Source organism: Narcine bancroftii, chromosome 11, assembly GCF_036971445.1.
Source record: "Narcine bancroftii isolate sNarBan1 chromosome 11, sNarBan1.hap1, whole genome shotgun sequence".
Classification (NCBI taxonomy): Eukaryota; Metazoa; Chordata; class Chondrichthyes; order Torpediniformes; family Narcinidae; genus Narcine; species Narcine bancroftii.
In genome coordinates this window covers 95,644,749-95,670,555 of record NC_091479.1, presented here as the reverse complement: position 1 = coordinate 95,670,555, position 25,807 = coordinate 95,644,749, and the positions used below count along the sequence as shown (strand labels likewise).

The 25,807-nt window shown below is 39.7% G+C and overlaps 1 protein-coding gene across 1 annotated transcript in view; it reads left to right on the top strand.

Annotated features, from left to right (window-relative positions):
- The window catches only part of LOC138745639 (protein kinase C-binding protein NELL2-like), a 198,331-nt gene that overhangs the window by 159,939 nt on the left and 12,585 nt on the right, over positions 1-25,807 (top strand). Inside the window, exons 16-17 of the mRNA XM_069902865.1 lie at positions 22,702-22,842; positions 24,990-25,183. Of these exons, the coding sequence (XP_069758966.1) occupies positions 22,702-22,842; positions 24,990-25,183 (335 nt within the window). The remainder of the gene's footprint in view (positions 1-22,701; positions 22,843-24,989; positions 25,184-25,807) is intronic.

Genomic DNA, 25,807 nt, shown 5'->3' with positions numbered 1-25,807 from the left:
AAAAAACTCACATTGAGTGAAGATAACCAGACCAGCAAGCCTTGTTTTAGAGGAAACAACACAAGAACATAATGTACAGAGTATCTAGAGGTGGTTTAGGAGGAATTGTTAGAGCAGCTTACACACACACATTTTAAAACACAGAATATTTGCAGGACTTTTGCAGAATGCTTTTTCCAGGAGGCAACAAAGTATCGAGAGCAGCTTGCCTGGGAGAGCAAGTGATCTTTGCAGGTAGAGGAGAAAAGTTTTGCTCTCAGAGAGGGAGGGTATAAAACAGAGAGAGAGGAGACAGAAATTAGTTCCAGAAGGCTGGAAGGCTCCCTGGTCAAAGGAGAAGATTGGTGGTCTGAAAGGTGACCTGAAAGAAAGAGGATCATCTGGAGAACCTTGAAGGGGGCAAGCTTCATTAGCAAGACTGATTGAGAAGGAATCAGTTGTGGATGTCCTGGTAAAGGAATCTCTCTGAAAACCAACAAGAACCCTCCTGAGTGGTAACTATTTGCATGTTAAGCACCAAAGACTGGTGAACTTTGTTAATCCTAACTTCTGTGCTCCATACAAGAATTGTCTGCAACTAGTGAGATTGGACTGTGAACCAAAGAATTTTTCTAATCTTAAATATACATTACACTCCCGCACTTTGTATTAGAGAGGGAAATTAAGTAGTTAAGTAGGTTAAGTAATAAGTTAGAGTTTAATTCTGTTTTCTTGTTCAATTATAATTAAAAACTACTTTTGTTTAAGTAACCCTGTGTTGTGGCGCATATCTATTTTGCTGCTGGTTTTTGGGGTCCTCTGGACACTGTAACAATAAGAAGGAGGCGGCCATCTGGCCCATTGAGCCTGTTCTGCCATTTAATAAGATAAGGGCTAAACTCGCTATGGACTCAACTCCATAAAAGAAATGGTGGTGCTGCTGGCAATGGGGCTTTGGCCATCTGTGTAACATTAAAGAAAAGCAAAGTAAGCACTAGTGTGGACCCTGGAGAGTGGGGAGTGGAGACACAGCACTATTCCACACAGTCCTACTGCCTGGTCTTGTTTTGCAACCTTGGGAGTCTGTGCCCAAGATGGCTATACTTGTGCTGGGCACCGGACAATGAGGGGATGAGTCCTACCTCCTGGTCTTGTTTTGCAACCTTGCAACCTTGAGAGTCTGTGCCCAAGATGTCTATGGCCAAGATGGCTGTGCTTGTGCTGGGCACCAGACAATGAGGGGATGCAGACTCCAGGGTAGTAGCAGACTGGCTCAGGGTACCAGAAATGGGGAGAACTCCCCCTGTTGAGAAAGATAAGCATAGGAGGTGACCCCACAGGGAAGCTGACCACGGCAGCAGACCAGCAAGGGGCTCAGCAGCTGAAGGACCCGCACAGGCTGGAGACTGACTCATGGGAACCAGATATCAGAACTGGAATTTTCTGAGGGCAAGAAGGGCTCCAAAACAACCTCAGGTGCTAAAGGCTTCCTGATCGTATCAAAGTTTGGACCTGGAGCTCGGGTTGCCAATGGATTCAACTGGAGTCTATATGACTGCAGGAGGTTGCGGGAGTGTTGGAGGTGAATCCATGGACACTCAGAGTCTCTGAAGGCATTCTCTTTCTCTAATTATTAAGGACATTAGGCAATGCTCATGGTGATAAAAGTTGAAGTATATCTGGTTTATTATATTTTATGGATTATTATGTGACAAGAAAATGAATCTTAAACCTTAAATCTCCACTTCACTGCCTTTTCCTCATAACCTTTAATTCCCTTACTATGCAAAACTTTATCTATATAAGACAATTCCACAGATTCATTACTCTCTCAGTAAAGCAGTTCCTCCTCATCTATGATTCTAAGTCCCAGAATCTTGACTAGACTTTACCTACCAGTGAAAATAACTTTGCTGCCTCTATCTTATATATCCCTTTCATAATATTTTATGTTTTTTTCAAGAACCCTTCTCATTCTTCTGGGTTCCAGCGAGGATTGTCCTGGGCAACTCAATCTCTCTCATGCGCTAACCACCTCATTTCTGGAATCTGCTTGGCGAACTTCCCCAGCATTCACAGGGCACCTGTCAAAGTTGAACAGAGTATTCAATTGCGCACCAAATCTCCTCACACCCCTTAGAAAGTAGAGGCGTTGGTGTGCTTTCCTCAAGGTTGCCTCAATGTGCTGGCTCCAGGAGAGTTCTTTTGAAATACGAACTCCTGTGCAGAGACGGAAGGGTCATTGGAAGTGGAAAAGCGTGTTGAGAGATTAATCAGTAAGTATTCATGGATCCTTGGATTCATAAATATAGACATGGAGTACAAAGAGAATGGAAGTTATGCTGATCAAAGCCACAAATAGAATATTTGATCCAATTCTAGAAATGATGTGGAGGTCATGTACAACTACTGACTATAGTTCAAGAAAAGATTTACTGGAATTGATCCAAGAATTTGAAGTGAATAAGGATAAGAGGAGATGTAATAGAGGTTTACAAGATTCTGAGAGGCATAGATAAGGTGGACAGTCCAGAGCAGGAATAGCAAACACCAGAGGACATCTGTACAAAGTGAAGTGAGGAAAGTTTAGGGGAGACATCAGTGGTAAGTTTGTTACATAGAGAGTTGTGGGTGCCTTTCCTGACATAGAGTGTTAAATTTAAGAGACTCTTAGGCAAATGGATGAAAAAAAAATTTAGGGGGTTACGAGGTAGGAAGAGTTTTTTGTTTGGTAGGAGTATATAGGTTGGCACAACATCAAGGAGTGAAGGGGCTGTACTGTGCTGTAATGTTCTATGTTATTTTAAAGTGGGATTTCAGCCAGAGGCAACAAGCTTTGTTAAAATCGACAAAATAAACTGTGGCCTCAGTCATTGAAATAAAGAAATCAAAGACACCATTAAATATAAAACACCACAGGAATGTTTTTATTGAAGCTGTGAAAATTGAAAGTCACTAAAAGCCTGGTGAAAATGAAGATCTGGCACTGCAGTTGAACCACGTTTCCAAACTTGTTGACCAGTAGCTAACATGTCAAAAGTTTAAGACAATAATCATAATTAGAAATGAAGTTTGTTCCTGTCTTGGGTAAACTTATACCTCTCATTTTGTTCGTTTTAGATTGGTCACAGTGTTGGAGCTACCAAAAGAAAATAGACACACACACCGAGAGCAGTTCAGATTATACAAATGTTTATTACAAATTCAAAAGCTGATTTCACACTACAATATGCAAGCCCTTCCCAACTATACTTATCAACGCTTGGACTGGTCCCAACTGCCGAAGCGAGGCAACGACTGCACACTTGTAGTAGGTTGTCGGGGCGCCGGTAGCAGCTTCTCCACCTCCCCTGACCGGGACGTTGGCTGGACTCCAGAAGTTCTTCTTCTTGCTGAGAGATGTTGCCACCTCTCGGAGAGTCTCAAACTTCAGCAGCGGGACCATGGCTTATATTACCCAAATAGATTACCCAAGCACCTATTCCCAGCACAGCAAGAAAGATAAGCGAGCAAGCTAGCATGCTAGGCTTCTAACGAGTAACATAATTTTCAGTTTATCACTTTGAATATAATGGTTTATTTTGCATCAAGGCTAGGCCTCTGACAGTCTGTGACCAAAACAAGCAGGAAGATTAAATGTTCTTGGTACACAGATGTCCTTTCTTCAGATAACAGCATCTCTTGCCCCTTGGTGGAATTTAGCTATGTCTGCTGATTCTAAAACACAAGCAGGTTCTCAGCCCTGCAGAACCCAGAGCTGCAAGTTTAAAAAAAAACAGGTCAGAATCTTCCATTACAGTTCCCTCATTCCTTTACCTTCATTCAATAATATTATGGTTCATCAATGCTACTTTTCTAAAGTTTGTAAACTTTATTTTGTATTCCTTGAATACATTCAATGTCTGGGCCTCTTCAATTCTCTTGCTGGGTGAACAAAAATCTTCCCATCTCAATTCTGATTCTCATAAGCTTAGAATTTCATGCTACAGTATCACGGGTGTTTTGCAATACATAAATCAATTGCATTCAAATCAACCACTATTCAGTCAATAAGTTCTACACCTTTAATAAAATGTGCATTGATTTCCAGTATATATTGAAAATATTGAACTACAGTACATTAACCACAACTCTGCACAGGAATCAATATCTACCTAGTCACTCGAAACACTAGTCATTACCCTCAAAATTGAACTCTCGTTTCAAGAGTGGTGATTGGTTGGTTGCACTTTCAGGAATAATTTATTTACCCTTTGTTTTGCCAAATTATATTTCAGTAATTATTGGTCTCACTCTAGCTCTCAAAGCCAGTTTTTTCTGTTTTTTTTTGTTTTAAGCTGTTAGCATTTTCTTTGTGGTGATACAACCACCAGGCTACTGCAGGGGACGATCTCTTATCTGCAGGAAGACCTCCTAAGGGTTGACTCCACCTGGCCTGCTGGCAATCAGATGACCTGAATAGAACCTAGGGGGCTGACTCCACCTGGCCAGCTGACAATCAGCCGACCTAAATATAGACCTGAGCTGGCCCCTCCTGAGCCAGTCACACGTTGTACAGTCTTTGAGTTTTGTGCTTGCTCGCTGCTACCTCAGTGCACCACAATTTACATATCATGTTGTAAATGTAATCGCAAGGACAATTTGCAATTATTTAGTACCTTTAATGTCATAAAATACCTTAAGGCACTTCATAGAAATTCAATCAAGTAAATAATTGCTCTGGGAAAAGTTGAGAAAAAAAAGTATTTAAAGACTTATTCAAAGATGTAGGTTTGTATGTTTTAAAGAAGGGAGTGCTGGAAAGGTGAAAAAAATGGAGGAAGAAAGTTCCAGAACCTGGAGTCAGAATGAACAAAGGGATAATCAGGGTTGGTTGGATGAAGGAGGATGGCCAAGAAGCATGAATAGAGGAATTTAAAGTTCTCACCAATATTTAGCCCTCCACTATTGCAACAAAAACCTGCTTATCCACGGTCTTTCGGGGAGACTGACGATGCCACATTTGGTGTCATGTTTTCCTAAATTACAAGTCTAGTCTTTCAGATTAAATTAATTCCTGGTGGTGCATTTTGAAGCATTCTGAGGAAAGGAAAAGTGTTCTATGAATAAAAGATTTTTTTCCCCTCATTGAATGCTATTCTTGTATATTCTAAAAGGGATGTAGGTTAATTGGGCATGGACTCATGGGCCAAAACAGCCTGTTACTATGCTGTATGTCTAAATGAAAAATTAAATGGTTTCCTACCCCTCTACCCTATTAAATGTGCTCGAGATGGTTGCACGTAGATCCATGGCAGCTTCTTGGGCAGGTACAGTGGTTAGGATTTGGTTATATGTTTTGTCTGGTGTTCATGCTTGCTGCTTTGCTTGTTCAAGATGGCGGCACATAGATTCACAGTGGCTTCCCAGTGGTGCGCATGGGCTGTCTTGGTTAGTCTTGTTTTGCCTCGTTTGGTCTTGTTTGTCAGATTGTTTTTGGTTTGGGCCTTGTCTTGTGTTTATGGGTAATGTTTGGGGAAACGCATTTTCGTTTTTATGCTTTGAAGTTATGAAAAATACAACAAAGCGTCTGTGATTTTGATACTCAGATAAAGAAATAAATGTCAAGCATTTTTATTAAAACATTTTTCACAAATCATATTTCTGTTGATTTGTTGTTAATTAATTCTTAGGCAAAGTTATGTATCATTTCACCTTAAGCCATGAAATTTTTAAAAAATCTTGGACTAGTGGAAAGTTCTATTAATAATGATAATAAAATAAGTCATCATTAAATTATAATCTTAAATGATATTTTAGAGGTCATTAGGAGATTATTAAGAAATACAATTATTAACCATAATAAGCAAATCTAAATTAGCCAATATTAAAATCATTCAAAGCACAGAATTATCTCTAAATTATTTTTTATAATATTTGATCATACTTAGTCCTTTTCTGAAACAGTCCACCATAGTTGTAGTGTTGGGAAAAAAAACCCTTGGAATTCAGAGTTCACTTAGTTTTATATCGGAATATAAAAAGGCACATTCCTTGTGACATGAATCGAGTTTGACTTGCTGTAAAAGTTTAATAGTGAAGGCTACAATCTTCAGAAAGCAACATCAGGAGATAATGGACCACTGGGTAATTGCCATCTGGGTCATGCAAACATTAATATCAGGAATTGTAATGTGGAAGGTTACTCTCAATGTGTTCATTGAACAGATTAGTCACACCACCAGTATAGGATATAGTGAAGAAACTGTGGTAATCCTTCCTTGACTTATGCCAAAGGTTCCTTCAAAATACCGAATACTGCAAATGCAATGAGGGGAGAGAAGTAATTACAGTAACTTACCTTATAATTCACTTTCAAAAATATATTCGTAAAATGTACATTTAAACAAACAGCCATAGAATTGTAAAAACACACAATGCTGGAGAGATTCAGCAGGTCAAAGAGTGTCCTTTATGTAGCAAAAACATATCTAATGTTTCAGGCTTGTATATAATTATATTTGTTTCAATGTGGTACTAATATTTAATTTCCCATAAGAGAAACATGGAAACGGTTTAGAGGATGATAAAAGTGTTAGGTAAACTGAATTTGAAAGAGTCAGTACAACATTATTATTTAATTGTGGAGGTAGCAGGCTTGATTTTTCTGCAATTCACACTTTCCATTTTTACAATGGTGGGTTTTGGTGATCAGGGTTAAAGTGGAATGGATCGAAAAAGAATAAGTTAAAGGTAAGATTCTTTACACAGAGCGTGGTAGGTGACTGGAATTCACTGAGCAGAGTGTTGGTGGAGGCTGGTACGATCAGGTCATTCAATGGACTCTTGGATAAGAAAAATAGAAGGCCAGGGGTGTAAAAAAAATTAGTTTATTATGGAGTAGGTTTACATATGTCGGCACAATTGTGCTATAATGCTGTGCATTCTGTGTTCCAGTTGACAAGTTTTAATTTAATGCTGGTGTCATGTCCCTCTTAGCTCACTTACCACTTAAGTCAACAGCTCAAAAATGTCAGATTTCCTTTAACACCCCCCTCCCCCCACTTCTTCTACCCCCTGTTGCCTTTCCCCCAGCTTTTTCCCTCTGTCTCCTTTCATAGAGCTAAAAACAATTCCCACCTCTCCTCTTATCATATCTAATCAACCCTTTTTCTCCTCCTCCTCTGTGTTCACCTGGATTCCTTTAAATGCATCAATGCCACTCACCTCAATTATTCCACATGATGGAAAGGTCCACTTTCTCACCACTGCAGATTTATTATGGACATTTGATCTGCTTCAACCTGATTTTCCTGGCAGTGGAGAGAAATAAAAAAAGAATATTATGTTGTCAGATGTATTGCTTTCACTAAAGCAGTGAAGTGTCCCAGACTGTCATAGCCAATACTTATTTCTAAGTCAAAGTCACCAAAGCAAAATTATTTTTCAAATCGAATTGCTCTTTGTGGGATTTGGTGCTTCATGTGTTGAGCTCTCTGAGAATTTTTGATGGGATGAACATTATGAAGTGAAAGTTGTATCTGTTTTTTGGCCCTGATGATTTACTTAATTTCTACAGTTTTTGCCTTGAATTGGTGGGGGGGTTTGGGGGTGTGGGGGCTGAAAAGAAATGGAAAATTATTGAATTCTGGTTTGATCTGGAAGAGATCTAGATGTGACTGGTGGATTACACAGCAACTGTGTGATGATATACAGTAAATCCTCTGATATCCGGCACCAATGGAGAAAGATAGATGCCAGATGAGTGTACATTCCGGATGCGTGAGACTGCATGTTGCGTGATTGGCATGCCAGTTTTAAACCTGTATTTTTTAATCTATTTATTTTCCTCAGTTTTTTTGCCAATTGCTTGAGGCTGTCAGTTGCTTGAATTCTGGTTAACAAGGGTTTTAACTGTATACAAAATTTATTGTTCTTTAAAGTCATTTACTTATGATTTGGACAGATCGCATATGGGAAGACCCTGTAAATATTGTCATGAGACAATATTGTCTGATTGCCCTGCCTTATTCATTGCCAGTTAGAAACAATTCAGGAGCCCACCCGTTTGCCATTTCTATGCTAAATGAACTGAACTGAAACGGTCAGTGAGGTAGAACGAGAGACCTGCACTTATAAAGTGAGATAAATTCTACTGCCACCTTTCTCATCTTATTGCTTGACTTTTCCCAAAAATATTCTCAGGAGTTATGCTGCAAAAGAAAGAAATAATTATAAAAGCAAGACTTGTGGAAAAAAAATTAAAATCAATAGGTTAAAATCAATCAGACCTATACATACAGAGTCTCTAGAATTCAAGCAACTGATAGCCAAAAGAAACTGGCAAAAAAAAAACAAAAAATAAAATAATAGGTTAAAAATTGTAAACGTAAATGTTCTCTGAAGTAACACATAAACCTTTGGTGAAGATGGGAGCAAATATTCATCCAGTGGAGGGCCTTGGCCGTGCTTTGCTCATAGCAGCTGTTTGAATAAAGTTGTGTGTAACAGCAATGGCGACGCCCAGGACGAAGAGGTGATTGATGCCGTTCACCGATGGGGTGACTCCCAGTCAGAGGCTTTATCTGTAAACTTGACGGAGAAGGTGTTAATTATCTATAATATTATTGTTCACCTATCGGGCGGCTCCATGGATGAGAGGAACCTGCAGATACTGCGACGGTTAAATGTTTTCAAAGAATTTGGCTGAAAAATAAAGTAAAATACTTTAAGGTTCATATAGTAATGCAAGTGAAGTTTGATCAGTATCAGTCCAGTATAGTATTTTTGTCTTTTGTCATTTAAATTGTTTATTCTTAATGCAGGTGTATATTAGTTAAGCATTGTAAAAGGAAGACTCAAGCAACCAGAAAATACAATATATATTTAGATGTCCCATACGTCTATTTAAGCATGTAATTTAGATTCTGTCCGACTTCCTGTACAGACCTGCTGAAGTTGGCTGCGCGTCTCTAAATAAAATAAAATAAAATTGACAGTGTGTGAGAGATTGGTACACTAAATCCCTCCAAGCTGCAGGGAAACAATGCTTGGATGATAATTATTTTGAAATGTTAAAGAAATTCCTTCACTCTAATCCCAGAAGGAATTGGGTAGCTTGACAGAAATATAAATGAGTTGAAGAATAAATGCATGCCTCTGATTCACATGCCATGTTCCCCGGTACAGAAACCGAACTGAAAAAATCAACAAGCCACAAAATAAATTAAAAGATTTATCTTCACTCAATTGAAATGATGACGCCAAAGTCCAGAAGGTATTTTTGAATGAACACTTTATTGTGATATGGCATTTTATTTGTGGAATATATCACTCCTATGGACTGGAAGTATAAATGCTAAACCAATATTATAGAAATCCAAATATTCATTCCAAATCAATCCAAAGGTCCAAATTAGATTGATTTTCATGTTAAAAAACAAAGTTGGTGGCGCAGTGGGTGTGGCGGTTAGCGCATCACCTTTTCAGCATCTTCGTTCGGGATCGGACCTGGGTTTGTCTGTCTGGAGCTCGTACACTCTCCCCGTGTCTGCGTAGGTTTTCTCTGGGGGCTCCAGTTTCCTCTCACCCCTTCAAAAAACATACTAGGATGAAGGTTAATGGGGTGTAATTTGGGTGGCACGGATTCGTAGGGCTGAATCAACCTTTTGCCGCGCTCTATGTCTAATTTAAATTTAAAGTTCAAGATCCGATTTACTGTCAGAGTACTCACAGGACATCACATACAACCTTGAGATTCTTTTTCTTGCAAGTCATGCAGAATTTCTACTTATCGGTAGTGCAATCTGTACTCAAGAGAAAGATATGCATACAAAAGATAGAAATGTAAGGAGAGAGAGAAATGTAAACAAACTGACTGTGCAAATATAGACAAGATATTCAATCCTTGAATGAGTCTCTGATTGAGTTTGTTTTTGAGAAAACTAATGGTGAAGAGATAGCAGCTGTTCCTGAAGCTGGTGGTGGAAGTTTTGTGGCACTTATACCTCTTTCCTGATGGTAGCAGTGAGAGCAGAGGTGGCGTGAATCCTTGATGATTGCTGCTGCTCTCTCTCAGTTTAAAGGTCACATTATATTAATGTAGAATCGCATCCAAGTCTAAATGCGACTCTTTCAAATTTGAAAGGCAATGGGGATTAGGAAAAGAACTCATATGGCTGAAATAATGCCTTTCAGGTAGAAATACGAATGTGGTCTTCGGAAGTTGATTATTTCAGCACGAGTTCATCAGGGAATCATACCATTTTCAGTTGTTTCATCAATGACCCCTCTTCCACTTTAAGATCAGAAAAGTGGTGTTCGCTTTTGGCACAATCTTCAATTCCAATCATACTTTCTCTGCAAAGCAAGTCCAAGACTGCAATCAGGCATAGGTTTTGCCAGTAATATTTGGTCCACGTAAATGCTGAATAATAATGTCCAATGAGAGATTCTAACCATCTACCCTTGAGATTTATTGAGATTACATCCCTCCTCTCATCACCAATCTGGTGTCACTATTGACTGGAATCTCCACTATATTGTGACTGAAATACAGATTAGAACCCAGCTACAGTTAAATCCCTGTTATCTGGAATTCAAGCAAACGGCAACCTCAAGCAACTGGGGAAAATAAGTGGAAAATAAATGGGCAAAAATACAAAAATTTAAAATCAACGCGCCTCACCATTATCCATTCATGCTTCAAGCAATCGGAAAAACTCACTTATGAATCCCCATAGTTGCTGGATTCCAGGGGTTTTACTGATACCCTAAACACTTCCTACCATCCATTTGGGCTTGTCAAGAGAATAATGGAACACTGTTCACTTGCACCATTGGGTGCAGCTCCAAAAGCACATAAGTAGCTTGGCACTGTTCATGATTAGGAAGATTACAATGAGTCAAGAAGATGGTTCACGACCAGTTTCTCAAGGGATAATTTTTTCCATGGCTGGGCTTCACGAACGAAGATTTAGGAAGGGGGCTAACCACAGCTGCTGCAGGCTCACTGGTCAATGCGGGACAGACATGCTCGGCCACATGGCTGCAGGGGAAATTCTGGGATGGTTGTAGCTGTGGGCATGTCCTTCAATCCTGTGCAATGGATTTATTTTAGGTGGATTGCAGTGTGCCCTTTACGCCTGGGGTTTATCTGCCAATGGCCTAGCAACCTGGGATGGTGATACCTAGGTCCTCAGATAGTAGGTGTTACGCCAGGGTTTCTTTCTTGTAGATGGATGGCCTGACAAGGCTAATGAGCCCCATCTGCCCAGGTTTGAAATCACAGTTGGCCTTCTCTTAGGCCAACCAAGGGTAGCGAGCCCAGCCTGCACATCCAGTTATACTGCTGGACACTCAGTTGCGCCACGACTCAGAAAACTCAGTGAAAACAGGCGACGCTGACGAGAAGATGTTGCTATGGATACAGTAATGTAGGAGAGGCCATTTACAGTGTCCTCCTGGTTGGCCATGCCAAGATTACTACCCCGAGAAAGGAGAGGCGATGTATTACGTGTGCACTCACCTGCTCCCCCAATAAGGGCTATTAATGATGTATATAAATATTGTTATTGTCAGTGACTTTAAATACAAGCTGAATTTGGAGCGATGCGGATTTCTGTTATACCAAATGACAGATATTATTTAACCCAAGATTGAAGAAAATGAATAAATCCCAGTCGAAATAAAACCATTGAATCATTCATCTAATAGTTCTATTTCTCTCATTTTTGAAATCTCTGGAATCTTTCTTTTTTTATGTATATCCATTTACAATGACTATAAGAAACGGGGGCGGCCTGCTCCACAATTCTGATTCAGTATTTCCTGAACAACACTGTCCCACTTTCTCCCCATGCTCCTTGACCTCCTCCTGGTTGTATCAGTCTCCACCTTGAACATATTCAGTAACTCAACAGTTCTTTGGGAGCAGTTTTCATGACCCTCTACAAGATGAAATTCCTCCTCATCTCAGTCTTACTGGTTAACCTGGAATGAAGGCTCTTGGTTTGACAGAACCCCCTAAAACACATGACAGACTGCTGATGGAGGAATTGGGAACAAACAGAAATTGCTCCAGCCCAAAACGTTGACCATTCTTTTTCTTGCAGAGATGCCTAAGCAGTCAACCTCTCTTCACAATAAATCCTTTCATTTTAGACATGAATCTCATAAATATTCCAAGTCCATTGCAAGTTCACCCTTCTTTAAATATCATACCAAAACTGCACTGTAGGTATTTGCACCAGTATCCTGTCAGGTTATATCAAAACTTCCCTATTTTGATATTCCATTTCCCTGTGATAACGGACAACATTCCATTACATTTGAGATTCCTTTGATTGTTATGTAATAGTACAGAACATGTAGTATTACATGAAATTGCCCTTCTGCCTGCCCGAAGACAGACAAAGATTCACCATTAGTGTTGACCGGTACCCCTGAAAGTAAGAGAGAAAGAGAAGCAAGAGTAAGTCCCTTCAGAGACACTGTCCGTGGATTCGCCTCCAGCACTCCCGCAGCCTCCACAGCCTTTGACTCCTGTTCGATCCATCGGCAACACGAGCTCCAGGTCTAAATCTCCTACATGATGAGGAAGTCTTTAGCACCTGAGGCCCCTCGAGAGGCCTTCTTGTTCTCAGTACCCACTTGAATCTTTACTCCAAATTATTCATTGTTAATGCATGTGTTTCTTGTACTAGGTACCCTTGGTACTGAAAATGCTATGTACTCTTAATTAAATTCTTTCTTGGTGCATGATTGATTAGGGAGGCATGGGGAAAAGAAAGAATCCTTGGGATGGGGGCTTTTTGGGAAAATGATTGGGCAAAATGGGGACAATTTGCGGAGCCCAGAGTTTGGGTGTGTGTATGTGAGAGGATTCTAAATGGTGATTCAGAAGATCATTAGAACCAATATGGGAAGGGTTTAGTGAGATGGTGGGGTCTGGTCTTCCTGTTGGTCTGTGGGGGAAACCATGGGGAGAGAGAAGCAGGGATGATAAGGCTGAGATTGGGGAGGAGGCAGGAAGGTTCCCAGTGTGGGGAAGACAACAGGAAGATATTCAGAGCTGAGTGATATGGAGATGATCTGGGGAAGTGGGAAGGTGTGGGATGTCGATAGCTGTTGGCGTGGCTGGCGGCCATGTTCATCAGCAGTGAAGGTTGAAGCATGGTAGTAAACTGTGGAGTTGGCGAAGGGAATGATTAGAGACAATAAAACCTTAAGGAGCAAGCTACTTGGAGGAAGATAGATGCCTGCGAACAACTTACAGTTAACACTCCTCATTAGTGAAATACTAACCTTCCAGCCAAGACCTGCTTCAATATTTTAATATTTTAACATTTTAATTTTAACATACAGTACAGTGACAGGTTCTTTTACCCAATTGACCTGCAACCCCCATTGGTTTTTGAATGGTGGGAGGAAACCGGTGCACCCGCAGACAGGAGGAGAACATATAAACGTCCTTACAGACAGCGCGGGATTCGAACCCTGTGGCGCCCTATAATCAAATCATGTGCCATTTGTGAGGCCTCTAACATCCAAATATGACCGCGAAGTAAGAGCTGCGCATCACTTTATGCCACTGCATATGCCGAGCAACCTTGGCATGCCAATGTCCCCTGCATCACTGGCAGTAATTATACAGTTGGAAGCATGCTGACTTACTTGTTCTAAACAGCGAGTGCACAAATGATGTTTTCAATCACATAGGACTATGAAGGCGAGCCCCCCCTCCCCCCCAAACTCAATTAATTTCTTAGCCTTGGTCCTTTAATCTGAATTAATGCCTGAAATTAAAATGGTCAGTGTGACATTTTGTTTTAAACAATGCAGACCCAGTAATTCAGAAACAATTTATGAACATCTTTAAATATTTTAGCAACATTTCTCTAATACAGTAAAACCCATGTTATCCAGAATTCAAGCAACCGGCAGCCTTAAGCAATCGGAAAAATAAAATCGAGGAAAATAAATTTAAAAATTAGAATAAAATAATAGGTAAAAAATATGCGAGTTTAAAATTGTAAAGGTAAATGTGCTCTGAAGTACCATTGAAAACTTTGGTGAAGATGGGAGGAAGTATTCAACCTGCAGAGGGCCTTGGTCGTGCTTTGCTCGTAGCAGCTGTTTGAATAAAGTTGTGTGAAACAGCAATGATGTCACCCAGGATGAAGAGAAAGTTGATGCCGCTCGCCCTTGGGTAACTCTCTTAAAGTGTCTCCTTATCCCTGGTTAGTAAGAGTGACTCGGTCAGAGGCTTTACCTGTAAACTTGGTGGGGAGGATTAATTATCTATAATGTTATTGTTCGCCTATTGTATGGCTCCACGAAGGAGAGGAACCTGCAGATTCAGCGACAGTTAAATATTTTCAAAGAATGTGACTGAAAATAAAGTAAGATGCTTTAAGGTTTATATATTCATGCAAGTGAAGTTTGTTCCAAGTACAGTGTAGTATTTTTTGTCTTTTGTCTTTTAAACTGTTTATTCAAAATGCAAATGTATTAGTGAGGCATTGTAAGAGTAAGTCTCAAGCAACCGGAAAATACATTTATCCGGCATCTACCAATCTCCATAGGTGCTGGATACCGGGTTTTACTCTATATTCAGAAAGTAAATATTAGGTGAAGAAGTGGGCCATTTAAAAGTGCCAAAATGATGAGTGGAATCAATAAAAATTTTGAATTGTTTAATTTCATTTTCAAGTTGCACACAAACAAAATGAAGGTGTTGAATGAATGGCCCATTGAACTTGTTCAGACAAGGCTGCTTTTTTTTTTACAATAACTGAGTGGAATTTGACATTTTTTTTGTGTTGGCCTGCACTACAATCCTCTTTCCCTTGATTAATGAACCGCGATGCTTTCTAAACCCTCGGAGAAAGTAATGCTTTGCTTATATTAGATCAGAGAACATTTATCAACCTTTCTGAGTTTCACTCATGACTCACCTCAGTTCTCCCAATTGGGTTTGTTCTCTGAACTCCTTGCTCAATCGCTACCACAAATTGATGAACCAGACTTGGTTCAGAACTGTTTTTTTTTTAGTTCTGTTGGATTAAAAAATGGATTTGATCGGCTGAACTGCAAGTGAAATTCAATAACTCAGCTAAATAATTTATCTCCAATCTTGTGCTCAAGACTCAGGATCACTTTGAAACATTTTGACTTTCTGAGTCTGGCTTGCAGTGAATACATTGAATGTCATTTCCACAAATATTTTTACTCGTTAATTTGTGTTCTTGGATTTTTTTTAATGCACATATTTGTTTGAAACTTAGATTAAGGACATAAAGAATTAGGAGCACAAGTCGGCCATCTGGCCCATCGAACCTTTTCCCCACATCCCTAATTTCCCTTAGTATATAGAAATCTAGCCAATCTTGCTTTAAATATATTTACTGAGGTTGCCTACGATACTTCAATGCACAGTGAATTCCAGAGATTCACCACCTTTTGGGAAAAGCACTTCCTCCTCATCTCTGTCCTAAATATACTACCTTGAATCTTAAGGCTATGTCCCCTTATTCTGCTCTCTCCTACAACTTACCAACCTCCAATTTATCTATCATAATCTTATGTTTCTATAAGATCCCCTCTCATTCTTCTAAATTTAAGCAGGAACCAGATGAGTCAATCCTGCCTCATCGGCCAAACCATTCCTGGATTCAACCTGGTGAACCCCCTCTGCACTGCCTCCAAAGCCAATACATCCTTCCTCAAGTAAGAAGACCAGAGCTGCACGCAATTCTTCAGATGCAGTCTCACCAGTACTTTGTGAAGTTTCATCATAACTTTGCTGCTCTTGCATTCAATTCCTCAAGCAATGGCCAACATTCCATCTGCCTTCTTGATGGCCTGCTGCACCTGCAAACCGACCTTTTGCAATTCATGCACAAGCACTCCCAAGTCCTGCTTGGCAGCATGCTGCAATCGCTTGCTATTTAAATAATATTCTTCCTTCCAATTTAGGAGAGCATAGAATGAAGCTGGTCCATTACTCGTTCTTTCAAGCACTTATTCAATGAGTCCCATTCTCCTGCTCTTTCTCTACAGCACTTTATTTGCATGAATGCAATTCTTATTTGAAAGTTGATGCCAAATCTGCTTCCACCAAACTTTCAGGCATTGTGTACCTGAACCCATCAAATTTACAATGCAAATGAAGTTGAACCACTTGAGATAACCAAAGTATGTTAGGGAACTGCAGGATTTTAACCAAATAAACAACAAAACAATCCCGCTGACTTCTGGGTATCATCCATAGCAGCTGTCAGCTCACAGAAAGCATCCATACTAAGAATTCAGTAAACAGAGTATCCCTTTGCCTGTGAGTAAGTATCTAATTCTTACGCACATAATATCACTCAAAATACAAAATGGAGCAAGCAATTTAGGTCAAGTGGTTTAAAATTTGAAAAAGCTTTTGCAGCATGCATGTTCCGACAAGTGATAGCAGTTGCTAATCTGCCTATGGGTTGCTAGGAGCTGTATGAGTTCTGTCCTTGGTGTGGGTGACAGAGGGAATGTGTGGTGGGGCAACCTCTGTACCTACAGGAGTGTACCACCGGCCTACTGCAGGGGGCAACCTCTGTACCTACAGGAGTGTACCACCGGCCTACTGCAGGGGGAAACCTCTGTACCTACAGGAGTGTACCACCGGCCTACTGCAGGGGGCAACCTCTGTACCTACAGGAGTGTACCACCGGCCTACTGCAGGGGGCAACCTCTGAACCTGCAGGAGTGTAAAGAGGACAGGACAACCCCAAATGGATCAAGCCCCACCCGGTCGGGTATCAATCACTCTCTGGGATATAAGCCTGTGCTGGCCTCCTGAGGCCTCACTCAGAGTTGCTGCAACCACAGCCAGCCTGGCTCTGTGGAAGTCTTTGTGGATTAAAGCCTGCTGTACAGTCTTTATCTTTGACTGTGTCTGATTCTGGCTAACAGTGCACCACATGAATGAAAAGGATTTTTGCACAAATCTCTTTAATATTTTACAGTTTAGTCTTTACAAGTGGTAAAGTACAAACAGTTGCATGATTTACCGTAACACTTCAATAACAGAAGCACTTGCATTGCTGCTGGCAACTGTAGAAGTTTGGAAATGTTACGTAAAATTGACATGTGCTTTGCTTCCAGCAAAGTGGCAGTTATTACATGTCTTTATACCACAAATTCAGGACAAACAAACGAACAGCAAAATATCTCAAACAAAATCTGACAATGTTGAAAAATCATTGCAGCTTCTCCAAAGCGAAAGGAATTTGATATTTCATCTCTCCCTTCTGCCACAATGGAGAGGCAATGCCAGTGAACTGTATTTCAAAGAAGAATCCAAGAGTGGAGTGAAATAATTATAAACATCTACAATGTTTTAGCTTATGAGGAGAGCTGAGAGACCTGGGACTTCATTCATTGAAGTTGGGAAGGATGAGGGAGGATCTTATGGAAACATTAAATTATGAAAAGAATAGGTAACTTTGTATCAGGAAGGTTGTTTCCATTAGCAGGTGAAGCTCAAACTTGAGAGGATAGCCTCAAGGTTAGAGAGAGTAGGTTTATGAAGAGGAACTATTTCTCCAAGAGAGGAGTCAATCTGTGGAATTTTCCACCAATCAAAGCGGTAGAGACTGCCCCAAAAGGCAAAGATTTTGAGTGAAGCTGAGTCCACGGCAGAACAGCCAGGCTTTTATTGAAAATGGCTTACTCCTGTTTCTAATGTAGATATAGTTCAAGTCAACCTCATGCTAAAAAAACACACACTTATGAGCAACATTCTCTAGAATTTTCAAGCAATCTATTTCTCTTCATTTGGTTTCCAAAAAGTAAGGACCAATGCTCCCTCTGCTCTCACTCCATTTTCGGATTGCTGCTGTACTTTATCTGCCTGAACTTAATTTTACTGAATGCAAGAGGTTTCAAGTTGCAGTGTTAATTCTGGATGACTGCCGCATAGGATCCTTGCACTAAGTCTGCTTATTGACGCAAAGAACTCTCTGCAACTCATTCGTACTTACTCTTCAGAAGTGGAAGGAAGATCTTTCCCATGGCTCAATTTCAACTGTAACATCCCACCAGATGCACAGTGGGGGAGTCCAAGAACAAATAGGCATCCTAAATGATTAAGACTCAAGTTTGTGGCTGGACTTTCAAAAACAAAACATTATTCTCCTGGAGGAAATCAGTGGTCGAGCAGCATCATTAGGAGAAAAAGAAAGGTCGATGTTTCGGGCTGGAGAGCTTCATCAAGGCCTTTCAAAAATCCTTTGATCTCAAGCTACAACTGGACTCCTAACAATGAGTTGTCACCAACTTAAAGTAGAGATCTGACCACCTTCAACTCTGAGAAATGACAAGGAAAGTGTTGTGATAGCTCCTTTTTAAATAGTCATTCCTGTCACCTTTACCCATGACAGTTTCCCGCATTCACTTCTAACCTAAAGGACAGTGAGCCAGAAATATAATCTCTTCTCCTGCCCACACTGCCTTTGAAATTGATTCCCTGTGGGGAGCTAAATTGCTCTTGAAGCATCTAATTGGTTATTATTGGCACAGAGGCTTCGGCAGTTGTTTTTAACAGAAAGCAGTGTGAGCCTCCCATTTACTTAAACTGAATCAAATTTGGGAAAGAAAGGCAGAGCTTTGCCATCTTGCACATTTCATGCCAATATGCAAGATGAGTCTCTGTTCCAGTGCATTTTAAGTGATGCTATGGCACACATTTGCTTAGACTTAGACTTAGCAGATTACAGAAAGCATATTTCAGCTGGGCTGTCACTTTTACATCACATCTGTCATATTTTAGTTGAAGAAAGGAAATGTATTCAAGAATCATGTGTACTTTTCATGCAGTCTGCAATATCAGGAGAAAGTAAAGAACCCCGTCAGTTTTGACATTCTTCAAGGCCGAAACATTGCACTTATCAGCATATTTCATGGTATTGAACATAGGCTTGACAGAATATTGTCAATCTCCTTCCTTGGCATCAATGAACTGCTTTAAATTCAAAATTAAGTTGACTTTGAAATTTGTTGTTTTATTTATTAATTGCTTTGAGAGCATTTCATTTAAAATTAGCAATTCTGTTTCATTAAAATAAGATGCATGAGATGAGGAGCTTTTCTGGATGTTAAGATTCTAATTTCTTATTTTTCATTTAATTTCTGATGACTGTGTTGGTGAACATCTCTGGAAAAATGCAGAAGGTTACTGCTGTGCATGTGAAAATATGAAGCATTTGGAATGGCTGTTGAAATTCCAATTTATTTTTGAAGGCTGGAATTTATTTAAATGATTTCCTATAATTTGAAAATAAATCTGAAACATATTTTGTTCATTGAGAAGTTGCCAGCATTTCACCAACCATGCATTCAAATGATGGAGCTGCAGTTATTTTTTTACTGAACTGTGCAAGAGTCCAACTTTTCTTTCCTATCAAAGGCTAGAAATTTTGATAAAGGGTTCCAGCCCGAAAAGTTGACTATTTTTCTCCCACTGAGTTCCTCTCGCAGATTATTTTGTGCTCTAAAATTCTTACGAAGCCTTCCACATCCTTGGGATATGGTGCAGCACTTTACAGCTAATTATGTCTTTTTGAACTCTCAGTGTTTATGTAATGTAGGAAACACAGCTGCTAATTTGCCTTTAGCAAGCTCCCACGAACATGATAAACTTTATGAAGATTGTCACAAGTTTTCCTGCCTGTATAAAGTTGTGGCAGGAAGAATTGAGACCCAAGGTGTTTGAGAACAGTTCAATTTCCATCCAAATGCATTGTGCAATTGGTTTGTGGTTGACTGAGAAACTAATCCATGAAAGAAATGCTCAGCTAAGAATCAATCCTTCGGCATAAGATTAATTATCCATTTAAGTGGCAGGTTGAATAATCGATCATTAGACCAAAGAAGTGTTTATTCTTACAAATTGCTTTTAATAGTGTTAATTAATACTTTATCTCTTTAGTGGAATGTGAGTTGATTTTTGTTTCAATTAAAGAAGCTCAATAAAATATTAGGATTGTGGTCAACCTCAGAATATTGTCTATAAAGTTGAAAATGATTTGCATATTAAAGAGGAGAGAGGTTTAAGGTAAGAGGACAAAGGTTAAAACCAGATCTGAGAAGATTTGAGGGGTAAAATTTTCACACAGACTGTGTTGAGCCTATGGATGAGCTGCCAGAAGAGGTGGAAGATTCAGATTCAGATTTCAGATTTATTGTCAGAGAACATACATGACATCACATACAATCCTGAGATTCTTCTTCCTGCAGGCGAGAGAGAATTACCACTTACTGGAATGCAAAAACAACTGTACTCAACATACACTTGTAAATAAATAAATGTAAACAAACCAACTGTGCCATTCGGAGAGAAAAAAATCTATAAAGTGCAAATATAAAAGTCCTTAAATGAGTCTCTGATTGAGTTTGTTGTTGAGGAGTCTGATGGTGAAGGGGGAGCAGCTGTTCCTGAACCTGATGGTGCGAGTCTTGTGGCACCGATACCTCATTCCTGATTATAACAACGAGAACAGAGTATGTGCTGGGTGGAGTGGATCCTTGATGATTGCTATTGCTCTCTGAGAGTAGTATTCTCTGTAGATGTTCTTGATGGAGGGGAGGGTTTTGCTGATGTCCTGGACTGTGTCCATTACCTTTTTCAGGGCTTTCCACTCAGGGGTGTCCCCATACCAGACCATGAGGCATCTATAGATATTTGCCAGGGTTTCTGTTGTCATACCAAACCTCCGCAAACTCTGAGGAAGTAGAGGTACTGACATGCTTTCTTCACAATGGCATTAATGTACCATTAGAGCCAAGATCAATTACAACATTTAAAAGACAATTGGACTGATGCTTTGATAGGAAAGATTAAGGATATGTGCCAAATGAAGATAGGCACCTTGGTCAGTATGGAGGAGCTGTCTTTTTTTCTTGCATTTATTTTAAATTGTGGTTTCTAGAAAATGTTTGCATTGTAATGCTGCCACAAAACAATGAATTTTGTGACATGTTCAGGACAGTAAATTCTGATTCTACTTTGCAAAGTGTCATTTGAATGTTCTCTTGATTTGGTTGATTGGTGGGGGCATGTAGCCCACAGACCCAAGCAAGGGGAAAATAAAGCTTGTTTCTTGCTGAATGGTGGAACAAAGCATGGAGACCAAATGGCCTAGTCTGCTCAGCAAGAGTCACATTGTTGGATTTAATGGAAATTATGGGCACAATGTTTCATATCTTCCAATACTCAGCAGATAGTCTCACAAAATATACCTTGATATTTAAAGATCATATTGCACAATATATACTTGCATGTCAGTCAGTGTTAATAGAACAGTCTTTGCTTTTCTGATATGTGAGGTCTACAGCCATGATTGACAGGCAGGCTGTATCCTATTTGATGGGTACAACAGGGTCACCAGCAGGCGCTGCTAGAAAGAGCAGCCTTCCAGTGGAAGGGAAAACCCATGCCTTTCATACAATCAAAGTGTAAGCACCAAATCCCAAATTCTGGGGGAAAAAAAAAATTAGTAGGGAGTAGGATTGCTCTCCGAGGCAGCATTAACTTGAAGGTAAACATTGACGATATTGTGCAATTTCCTTAGCTGTGTCTGGACAAGACTACTTTCAAACTGAGAAACAACACTCTTCAATGGTGCCTAAGCTACATAGGCAGCTGGGAAAAGTCCCTTATACAAAGTTTCTCTGGAAATACTTTGTCCAGAGGAAAAGCTCAGGCCACTCCTTAGAAGATGATTATCAGGAGCGCCTGCCAACATTTTGCTCATACCTTGAAGATGGACTCATTATGTATCTTTACCTTTGCCATATAAAGGACACTATTCAACCTGCTGAGTTTTCCCAGCATTGTGTTTTTATTTTAATCACGGTGTCTGCAGACTTTTGCATTTTACTCCTGTCTACTGCAAAACCCCACAAAATCTCTTTGAGGGATGCCTGTCCTGAAAAGGTTCTCCTTTGCTCTTCGAAGGAAGTTCTGGAGGAATCTCTCTTACTATTCCCCATCTGTCATGCTCCCTCTCCACTCCCCCCCCCAACCATTTTGTTCATAACTTAATGAAGGGCTTGTCCAAAACGTTGCTTATGCATCTTTATCTTTGCTCTATTAAGTAGGGTCTTTAACCCGCTGAGTTTCCCCAGCCTTGTGTTTTTACTGTCTTTCAAAGTTCCTTTTTGTTGATTATGAGATATTTGGGATTTATAATTTTTCAGTATAATTAACTTCACTAGTAGTGTCCTTTTACTAACCTTTATTTATCTTATTCACACCAGACTCTGATTCTCCAATATTTCAGGGAATTATTTTTCATGAAAGACTGAAACAAAAGTATTTGTTGAATACCTTTTTCTCGTTATAAATTCTCCCATATCTGTAGTTTTGGCTCAACTGTCCAGAATCTATATACTTAAAAGACATCATAACATTTACCGCTATTCCAAATTTTGTTTGCAGAAATTTAGATTTTGAAAGGGCAGGATAATTTTTATCATCGTAACCTTGAGCGTTTTGTGGGAATGTGCCAGAGCATTGTTCGGATAGATCGTCTTGTATAGGGAGAAATGAACAGTTTTAAACTGAGTGTTCAATGCAGTTTCATTTATTGTGATATCAGCTTTGATGTACTGTAGTGTGTGATTGCATTGAATATTTAACGTGAAAAACTTCAAGTGACAATGTTGAATTATCTTTTCCTTTTTTTTGTCACTGTACAGACATTGATGAATGTGCACAGGGCTTTGTTCACTGTGACAGCCGTGCTAATTGTATCAACCTTCCTGGATGGTACCATTGTGAGTGCAGGGATGGCTACCATGATAATGGGCTCTTTTCAGCAAATGGAGAGACATGTGAAGGTCAGTGTCGAAATACAAAGTTACACAGAACCTTTTCCTAAAATTTATTTGAAAGAAGCTGATCAAAACTTTTGACAGAAATAATTCTGACAGTATTAGGCACAGCAGTAAAATTCTAATAATCTAGCACTTCATCACCTATATTAATTGTTTGTCATCTGTATTAAAGATTTGGCTGAGAATATAGTTGGCATGGTAAGTAAGTTTGTTGATGACACCAAATATTTCTCTTTAGTCTACCATAAGGCAGACAAAGATCTGCTATCAGCAGAAATTGCCCAGCACCCCTTACAGACAGAGAAAGAGAAGCAAAAGAGAGTTCTCCATGAGTCATTAAATGTCTGTGGATTCGCCTCCAGCCCTCCTGTAGCCTTCGCAGCCATACCGCCTTCAGTCCAAACCATCGGCAACCCAAGCTCCAGATCCAAACCTACATCACCCCCTCGCATCCCAGATCCAATACTTATGTTAAACTACGGCAGGACTTACACAGTAAATGGCTGGATCCTGTAGAATGAGGTTGAACAGAGAAACTATAGGATGGCAAGTGCATAATTCCATGAAAATGGGAAAGCAGGTAGACGGGGGTGAAGAAGGCTTTTAGCGTACTTGTTTCATCGGACAGAACATTGATGCAAGAGTTGGAATATCACGTTACAGCTGTGGAATGAACTGCCAGCGGTAGTTGTAGAAGTGCATACAATTACAACGTTAAAAAGTTATGTGGCTAGAAAAGGCTTCAAAGGATATGGGACAAATGCAGGTAAATGGGACTAGCTCAGGGAGGTACTTGGTCAGCACAGATAAGATGAACTTAAGAGCCTCTTTCCTTGTCTTTATCCTTTTGATTCCATGATTTCAGTGGTGCCAGACCAGCAAATCTTTCTAGATTATTGGGTGTTACTTGTATTTATAGTCAAACACACATATTTCGTTATTGATATTCAATTTATCAGTTAGAGAGAATGGGAGATAAAACTGGTGAGTTTCAGCTTGGTCGACTGCTCTGGCAGTAAGCCTATCCAGACCCTGTCTCTGGCCATACAGCTGGCCCACAGACCAGATCCCTGCTCTGGCCATTCACAGGCTGGATCCTCAGCTCACCTTGTGAGCTAATGAGTGAACCATCAAGATTTACAATCAATCAGGTACCAGCTCATCTGAGATTTCCTGCAGTAGGCCAAATGGCACTGACAACGAATCACTGCTGGCTGGATTGAATGTCAGTACATTCTGGACTTCTGTGCCTGTACATAGGGATATTTGACCTCAAACCATTTAGCCCAGGGGTGTCCAATAACTTATTGACCATGGCGGTTACATCCTCTCATGTCTGACCTCTCAGTTTTAGTTGTAGTCACCACATCGAGCAGAGCCACATTAATTTGAAGCTGACCACTCACTTCAGCTTGTTTATTTTTCTTTATTTCACAGGAATGTTTCCCTTCATTTTTAATGTAATAAGAATAGGTTAGTGTGTTCTTAATTTAATAATTTTAAAATACATTTTTATAAATGAGTTGTTGAAAACAATTTTAAATGTCTGTAATCATCAGAAATATTTAAAAGCAGTTGGATTAGATCTTGGGCCACACAAGCTACCAAAGGTGTTCATTGGAGATATGCACCTCGAGGGCTGGTGTGACACATGGGATGTCCATCACATCATGCCTCAAGGATGTTCCAGAAGATTAACCTGGCTATGGAACTAATAAGGGGAGCAAGTACAGAGAGCAGTTTAAATCAAGCACAAACTGCCCTAATGTATGCCTCCACTTTAATCACTGTTGTTTAAATAAAAAGATTTTTCAATTTAACAATTGAATTTCTCACTTTGAGCTACATTACGATCTCAGGTGGAGATTCAGTGGGACTAAATGAATCACACAGACACCAGTTTGCAGATTATTTTATGGTGCTTCAGTGTATGATTATAATAAGGGGAAATTACTGTTCCCCTTCAAAAAAAATTAAATGTGAGTAATTTCAGCTCCTCAGGATGTGTGCTTGGGGGATTAAAATTTCAGGGTAAATTAATTTTAACTCTGCTGGATTTTATGAGAGAAGTTATTATGTCGTATGCAGAGGAAGCTTTATGTTAATTGAAAAAGTAATGTAAGAAATAGTTTCAATGCATCACTTCACAGATATTGATGAATGTGGGACCAGGAGGCACAGTTGCACCAATGACACCATCTGCTTTAACCTCGAGGGAGGTTACGACTGTCGATGTCCGCATGGGAAAAACTGTACTGGGGATTGTGTCCATGAAGGCAAAATAAAACACAATGGACAGATTTGGGTATTAGAAAATGACAGATGCTCAGTCTGCTCTTGCCAGGTGAGTTTATTCTTAAATACAGGAAAGCCCCTAGTATCCAGCACCTATGGGGATTGGTAGATGCCGGATAAGTGTATTTGCTTGAGACTTACTCTTACAATGCCCTAATACACCTGCATTATGAATAAACTTACACTGAACAAACTTCACTTGCATTTTACTTTATTTTCAGTCACATTTTTTTGAAAAAAATTAAATGCCTTTGCACCTGCAGTTTCCTCCCCCTCCACTGAGCCGCCTGAAAGACGAGCTATAATATTATAGATAATTAACCCCCATCCAAGTTTACAAATAAAGCCTCTGACTGGGGCAACTCATAGTAAGCAGGGATAAGGAGACATTTTAAGACCGCTATCAACTAGCTCTTCATCCATTGCTGTTTGACACGACTTTATTCAAACAGCTGCTACGAGCAAAACACGACCAAGACACTCCACTGGCTGAATATTTGCTCCCATCTTCACCCAAGGTTTATATGTTAATTCAGAGAATATTTACTTTTACAATTTTAAAGTTAATATTTTACCTATCATTTTATTCTTATTTTTTAAATTTATTTTCCGTGATTTTTTTTTGCCAGTTGCTTGAGGCTGCCGATTGCTTGAATTCTCGGCACAAGGGGCT